The 8,488-nt window shown below is 31.9% G+C and overlaps 1 protein-coding gene across 1 annotated transcript; it reads left to right on the top strand.

The window, feature by feature from the left end:
* The first annotated feature begins 1,390 nt into the window (after positions 1 to 1,390).
* Positions 1,391 to 8,212, top strand: LOC111416334 (F-box only protein 25). The gene is made up of 4 exons (XM_023048320.2): positions 1,391 to 1,766; positions 2,109 to 2,202; positions 7,104 to 7,723; positions 7,777 to 8,212. The coding sequence occupies exons 1-4, from the start codon at positions 1,669 to 1,671 to the stop codon at positions 7,979 to 7,981; spliced, it is 1,017 nt and encodes a 338-aa protein (XP_022904088.1). The 5' UTR covers positions 1,391 to 1,668; the 3' UTR covers positions 7,982 to 8,212.
* The last annotated feature ends 276 nt before the right edge of the window (positions 8,213 to 8,488 follow it).

The following is an 8,488-nucleotide window of genomic DNA, read 5'->3' as shown; positions in this document are numbered from 1 at the left end:
TTCTTCACCCCTCTCTCAAGAAGGATTTTAGCACCCATGTCAATAGTAAATAATTTCACCTAGAATACAGTACAGCACATACCCAGGCTGAAAGCTTACTTAATCCGAAGTGTCTGGCAGTATACTCCTGCCCTTACCCCTTCCGGCTTTTTTGATCCATCTGTGAACATGCAAATATCTGCCTGAACCACAGAATTTTCGTTTTCAATCCAAGACTACCGTTCAGGCAGTACAATCTGGTATCGAGCATTAATCACCGGTAGTGATCCCGTCAAATCTGACGGCATTGATAGCACAATATCAGTGCTTTTAGTGTCTTCCGCAGCCCATTGGTAGGACAAGTCGGAGCAGTTTTGAGCATATTGCTTAAATTTCTAAATGGTAGTTCTAGCCACTTCTCTATATGCAAATTCAAAGCAGACAGGAGATAGGCCAAGCAGAACATCCATTGTTAGAGTTGGCACCCAGCGATATTTATTTCAATGCAAAATCTAAATAAAATGTTTTAAGCAGCGACCGAAAACGTTGCACTAACATTCCAGCAGTGATGGAACAACTCCAATTAAAGAAACTTCATTAATTGATTTTTGCAAATAAAGCAATTTATAAATATGACAATTTGAAACAGAGAAATTCGAGCGCCATCTATGTTTGCAATGTCAAAGTCGTACATAATAAATTAATATTTAAATTATTTATTGTATATAGGAAAATAAATTAACTCAGTATGTACTGTATTGTACTGATAAGATATGGCGTTGTTACCATACCTATTTAAGTAATTATTTGAAATGTGAGTTGTTTAATCAATTTATAAATTTGACAATTTGAAAAACATAAATTAGAGCGCCATCTATGTTTGCAAAGTCAAAATAATACATAATAAATTAATATTTAAATTATTTATTGTATATAGGAAAGTAAATCAACTCGGTATGTATTATACTGTATTGATAAGACGGGCGTTTGAAAAAATGTGAGTTGTATAAATATATACAACAGAGATATTGCGCCATCTCTGTTTGCAAAGTAAAATTAATACGTTCAAATTTAAATTATAGAAAAATAATTAATAAAATAATAAGATAATAAATAATAAATGCAGCAATTATAATATAATATGGTAATAATAATGAAATCTTTACCTTCAAATTGCGTTCCAATCAAAAATCTTCAATAAATTCGTTGATTATTATTTCCAAATTAAGTTTATTTATGATATAAAGGAGATAATTCCAGAGCTATTTCTGTACAGCAATTATTTTTCAACATTTCAAATTAATACAATTATACTTCATTTGTTAGAAATGGAGTTTCACCTTGAAAATAAATCGAATATCTCAGGCTGTTTTTTTTTTCTTGTTGGAGAACTGCGCAGAACAGCTGTTTAACATTAAAATAATTTAAAACTAGACCAACCATCCATTCCGTTTAAAATAATCTTAAATATAAATTTAAATCAGCAATTGTAAAGTGTATTGAAAATCGAGATCTTTCGAGATAACCTGATCGCCGAAACGAAACGTGAAAGTCTGGCGGATTCATATTCGTGTTTTGTCGCCCGAATTGGCAACATCGCTTCCAGGAAAAACAGCTGTGTTGTGTTATTGTGTATGTTTACATCGGTGGTAGCGGACAGGTTGGGTTGTGAATAGAGAAGAGCGAGATATGCCATTTATTTCGAAAGATTGGCGATCTCCAGGTGAAGCATGGGTGAAAACACAGGAAGGATGGGAAAAGAAAAAAGTCCTCGAAAAAATGATCAAGTAAGTATAATTTTTTTAGAATCGAGAAGGTGCAAATACTTGACGATCGATTCTCTCGACTCTTGGGTTTCTGCGACGAGACGTGTTCCTTTGTTTCACTTCTTTTTTAGGCTCACCTGATTTAATTAAAGTTTATTTTTTACTTTTCAATACAATACAAATTTTATGGTTTCTTTCTCGTTTTTTATTTTGCGTTATTAAAATGATAATAATAATAAAAATTTGTTTTATCACGCTTGAGTTGTTTTTAACGGTTTGTATTCTTTGTTACCACTTTTTTCACTGATTTTTAAAGGATTTAATCTACGTAGTATATAAATTTTTTTTATTGTTGTTTTAAAGGCAAAGAGAGGAAAGTTCCGAAACTGGAGAAGATTCAGATACAGAAAATACATCGCAACCACATTGTAGGATTACAATCAAATGTACTCGTGAGGTAACAATAATTTTGCGAATGACGCATTTTATTTTTCAAACACCAATTTTTACATTTCAAAAACATAAACATGATTCATTACTTTGATCAATTACAATCGATTACAGTTTTAATTAATTTTTATTTCAAGCGACAAATTAATTTTAATATGTATTTAAAATGTCATTTTTAAAATAGGAAATGTCATTTTGACATTTCAAACTTTATTAGGCTTTTTAATATAATTAAAATGTCATATTAACAATTTCATTTTTAAAAATAATCACTTTTAAGTTTTAGTTTAACATTTAATATGTGACTTAACCTGAAATTATTCAAAATATCTAATTTCTCAATTAAAAACTTATCATTACAATTTTCGATCAAATTGTCAAATTGACATTTTAGAAGGGAAAGATATTTTAAAACTTTTTTTACCTCTTAATTAGTCCTCTTAACATTCAAATATATCAAAATTCGATGTATTGATACAAATGTTCAAAATATTGAGTAAGGTTAAAGTTTAAAAATGGCATGTCTCAATAATTTTTCTTGAAACTGTCATTCGAAACGTCAAATGTGACATTTAAATTGATTTTTTGAATTATTTTGGCGATATTCATAGTTCTTAATTCTTCAGTTTGAAGCTTCCTTCGAACAAAACGAAGTTCAATATACAAAAATTTAATAAAAAATAAATAAGAATGATTTTGATGGATCTATACATTTTGGCCATTAAATTTATCATCATATCTGCAAATCCAAATTTTTTGCTTCTTTATTATCCTGTTTTTGATTGCTTTTAACCTTTTCTTACTCTCCATACATATTTGCACGAGATAAATGACAAAAACAGATATTTTTCTAACATTTTCTGCTATCGTCTTAGCTCATTTAAATATTTATGTAAGGTTTTTATCTATTTGTCTTCTTTCAATTTTATTTCTGATCGTATTTTGTGTTATGTGCAGTCTTGAAGTACTTACATTAGAAAGTAGATTGAAGAATGTCAAAAAGCGTCCAGAAGCTAGAAAAAGGAGGCGAAACTGAAAAACATCTTTATCAATTATGTTTTATCTTTCTTTTACCTTAACCCTTTCCTTCCCAAATTAATTCCACTACTGGAAATCGAAAGAGGAATTTAAATGTGGTAGCCATATGGCTTGGGTTAATCTTGACGTTTTTATGAGAATTTGAGGTCAGAAATAAGCTATAAATAGCCAAATAGCTTAAAAATGAACAAAAAAACTTATGCTATCAAAAAATCCAATTAAAAGTCTTTCTCAAAGTGACCAATTATTTGGCCAAAAAAGTATAACAGGAATTATCAAAGCAAAATTGGTTATTTCAAAATAATACTTTCATCTCATAAAAAAACAGTACCATATAACATCAAGAAGTTATATTTACAATTTTAATCCAAATTGAAAGCTTTGGAAAAATTAATTTAGTATCACAAGTCAAGGAAATCTGTGAAAATGTAGGTTAAGATATCGGTGAAGACATCTATCGTGAAAAAGATGTGATGGCCGCATCTCACATTACCCGTTTCATATATTCCATAGTTTTGTAACGTTTCGGAAGATTTTTATATTCAACAAAATCGTCCAAATTTAATTATGACCTTCTATAATCCAAAGAAAATTCTTCACGTTATGCCTAATTCTGTCCAACATAAAATATAAACGTCCCTGCTACACCACAGATAAAGATAGTGTTAGCATTTCTTCCGTATACGTTGCAAACTCATTAAAAAGTCGAACATATTAAACTCTTCGGTGACATCCCATCTATAATCAGCATAATTGAGTGGAAGAGATTAATATCTTTGTAATTGTTGTTCTGTCTTCTTACCAACGTGTAGTAATGGATATGAGGTCAAATTATTTTCTTTGTACTTTATCGATGTTATTTATTTTTCAAGAGGTGTCACGGCCCTCCATTACTGAACACACCACAACGAGAAAATTAAAATTTATAAGTAATCGATAAACATCAATAACAACAAATAGAAAAACGGAACATGGTGGAAATTTATTCATAAAAATAGACGATTTCTTCCTGATGATGAGGGCTCAGATTCCTCGAAACATGTAGAAAAAACAAAAATAAATAACATCGATAAAGTACAAAGAAAATAATTTGACCTCATATCCAGATTAATATCTGTTCCTGTTATGGACAAGAACAACTCAAATGGATGACACTTGTCATTGAATTTAGCATAGAGATCAGCAAAGAGAAAATAGCAGGAAAATAATTCTGTTGGTCAATAAGGGCCAATCAGAACTCTTTACGTGTTGTTGCGGTAGGTATGCAACGTCTTGCACGCCTTTTTCGCTGGTCCCAAATAAGCTCAATAGGATTAAGATCCGGGCTTTCAGCAGGACAGTCCATTTTTGGAATACCAAGTTTTTCAATGCACTGTGTTACGATCCTTGCCGTGTGTGGTGTGAATTATTCTGCATTAATAGAAAATCATTATCGACAAATCCAAGAAAAATGACTATATGCTCTGCTAGGATCTCCTGATGTTAATGCGCTTCTGTCAACCGATTTCTAAACAAAGGAGTAGTACAACACCCTTGGCAAATTATTTTAAAAGATGGCCTGATTAGTCAAGATTCCAAAATGGTATAACACTTGCCATTTTTCTTTTCCTAAAAAATATTATTGCTTGTTTTTCTGCAAAAAAACGCGTTATTTAAAAAATTTATAATTTGAAGTACCTAAAGATATGATGTACGGGAACGATTTTTAACATTTTCAAAAATATGTCTATTACCACTTAACTAAGAGACATGGAATTTTTTTCTTATATTTACCACAACAGGTATGGGTTGGCCTCTCACCCGGTGCCCGCTTAACGTTGCGTTTCGGGACACTCTGTATACGCATTCTGCACTCATTCGTAAACAATACGATTTTCCAGCCATGTGTGGTCATGCATTATTCTGCATTAACAGAAAATCACCAAAAAATCCAGCAACAATCACGATATGCTCTTCTATTATCTCTGCTATGTATTCTCGTGCTGTTAATGCGTTTCTGTTAACCGGAACGTGATTTGCGAGTGTCTCAAAAGTAATTTCTGTTCAAAACATGACTGAGTCATTCCCAAAAGTAACTCAAGGTGACCATGTACAAGTAGCATAACGTTCGCCAACTCTTCAGTATGCATTATATAGGTAGATTCTACACTCATCCGTAAATATATAATACCTTTTTCCAGTCGTACTCTATCCAATTAAGGTGTTTTCAGGCTAAAACAGGCCTTGTAGCTGGACTGTAAGCTGTTAGAGCACTTTTCCTTAATCTTTGTGAAACTGTTGTTCCTTGCGCTTGCCGAAGGCTGCTTTGGAGCATTGTAGCGGTTTGATCTCTTAATGCAGAAATCATGATAAAGCGATCTGCTCTGGTTGTTGTTGTTTTTTCGGGTGGTGCGTTTTCTTTGACAAATATAAGAAATCGCTAGATGTTCCTTGGCTTGCTACTGTTATAGACGTATCCGGAAAATTCCATTTCTTTAATCTCGGCATCAAAATAGCAATAATTATTTTTTGTATAATAAGATTACTAAGAATTCAAGGTTACGTGGTGCTAGCGTTATCTTGACTTTATGCTTATGACTTTTGTGCATTGATCCTGACGTGACCTTGACATCTCTCCGAGGATGAAGAGCCGATGTCCATGATCTTAAGATCGTTCATGACCAAAATCTTATTGCGTTAAGATACCGCTACAAATTTCACTCGTTCTGTATATCTTTACATCAAAAGAGATTTTGGACAATCACTTGGTCTCGAAATGTGATATGTAAACGTATAGTTTTTTCAAAATTTGTGGTATGGCTAAATTTTGTGTTTCTACAAGTATCCTCTAACGGCATGGATCACTCCCACGAAATTTGGACATCGCATACGACACAGATATTCCTCAGCACATGGATTGATCTGGATTGAATTGTAGACCTGCGTTTCTTTGGAGTGTACTTACAGATTTCACGCACTATTCCGTTATACCTTTTGAATGCGGGCGTCTTATACCATGAGACATGTTTGAACGATCTGCATTTTGCCTTTTTGTGGTTACAACTGCTTCTATATTTCCTTAGCTCCGAGCTCGTGAAATCAAGGTTTAGATTACTTCGTTGTATGAGGCGGCATCGTTTAATGTGTTTTTGACTCATATCATCTATGTTGAAGAAAATTAAGTCACGAACATATCATAGCCTCTCAGAGAAGTTAGCCAGTTGTTTAGAGAGTTTAGAGATAATGTCACAAAAGGTTAATTTGAAGACCAAGGTAACAAGATGGGGCCTTACAAAACTACTTTAGAAAAGATGTTAAATTATACCGGTGGACAAAGATTAAGCCGTCAGTAATTCCCTCAAATAAATTGTTATCTTGTTTCCTTAACAACATCTTGCATGCAGTCTTACCATAATAAGTTATAAAATAAAGTTGCTAGTTTCGGCTAAGAGCCATCTTCAAAGACCTACAAAATCAATTATTAAATAATGTTTAAGAAGAGATACGTTATCAGTGATATATATATCCTTCATGTCAAGATGTTTATTTATATGTATTATTTAGCATGTGTTGATGATATCTATAGAATATCTTGAAAAATTGGCTATGAATGTCGCTCTAAATAAACGTTTTGTATAATATTTATTGTATAAATATTTAACAATATAAATAAGAAAACTGACTCACATAGGTATGATTCAGATCAAATTATTTTGAGTCAAGTATTTATTTACATAATTGAGTTTGTGTATTGTTTGATAAGAGAAGTGTTATAAAAATATAGATAAAATAATCGATTTGTATTAAATGTAACATAAATGAATCAAAATAAATTTACACACAATACAAAAAAATAACAAAAATTTTTTGCTTACTTCCTCTTTTAAGTAGATAGCCGGTTTCAATGGTCTCGACGAGGCGGTAAAAAAGCTCGATTTTCGAAGTGCCGTAAAAGACGTTCGAAGATTCAATTATATTTGCGCCCTCCTTGACCTTTTGGTAGGTCAACAAATGACCGCTTTATCGGGTTGCGCCCAAAAGGTCTTACTTGCCATGCTTGAAGAAGTAGCGAATTACGCAACCGCGAACCAACATAACCCCAGAGGCTTACGAAGACTCATCGCCAAATTAAGAGCTTTAAGCGCTGCCGAAAGAAATGCATGTTGGGGGGGACCTTTGGGTTCTCAATTGTTGTGGCATCAACACGCTATTAAAATCGATAAGATTTTATCTTTAGCTGGAGGAATGCAAATTTGTGAACCTAATCCGGAAATGAAACCGCAATTTTTACAATTACCAGAAGAATGTATAAGGGAGGTTATTTTGAGATTATCTGATCATAGAGATTTAACTGCCAGCGCTCAGGCGTGCGAAGAAATTGCCGTTGTTGTTAATGAACAAAGAGTTTGGAGAGAATTGACTAATTATCACTTTACTCAACAACAAATTGAAACTATGAAATTGAAGAAAGATACTAATGATTGGAAGGAGTTATTTCATAATTTAAAAAAGTATTTTTTTTGTACTTGATTTGATTTAAATTTAATTTTATTTTGTTACTTAGAAATTATGGGATTTCTGAAGATCGACAATACGCGGAAATGTTATCTTTATGTCGTTATTGTTGCTGTTTGTTCTGGCGAAGTTTGGGACATCCTTGTATAGCCGATCAATGTCCGGAATTTCGGGCACGAATCCAAGAAGCTGGAGGTTTAGTTCCTCCAAGTCCGATTCCTCCTTCGGCATTTCTAAAATTTTTCTCCCTGTAGATTCGTCCGGACCGTAGTCCGTCGTTTTCGCTGTGCGTACTTTTTAAATTATTATTTGTTTTTTCTGCATTGTGATAAAGAATTTTCGTGTATCTCCAAAAAAAATATAAAAACTAGGCTGCTATTTATGATATTTACTAATATAATTGATTATTAACACGATGGATATTTTACTAAACTTAAATTATATATATTATATATATTTAAATAAATATATTATTTATGCTATCATTCTTTTATTGCGTTTTATTTTTAACAATAAAACCCTTCAAAATTTAAATTTGAATAGCGCCATCTATTAATCAAATTAATTACTCAAAATAAAAAAAATAATTTTGAATTTGATTTAATAATTGAAATTTAGTACCATATATTAATTAATGTTGAAGTAATTAATCAATTTATAATTAATTTGCGTATAATTACATTGTGTTAAAATTAATTTTAATATTTTACATAAATTATTATCGATTGGTAACAGCGTTGCCATGGCAACCAATTTTATAT

The sequence above is a fragment of the Onthophagus taurus genome, chromosome 1 (assembly GCF_036711975.1).
Source record: "Onthophagus taurus isolate NC chromosome 1, IU_Otau_3.0, whole genome shotgun sequence".
In the NCBI taxonomy this organism is placed as follows: domain Eukaryota; kingdom Metazoa; phylum Arthropoda; class Insecta; order Coleoptera; family Scarabaeidae; genus Onthophagus; species Onthophagus taurus.
This window is presented reverse-complemented; position numbering and strand designations above follow the sequence as displayed.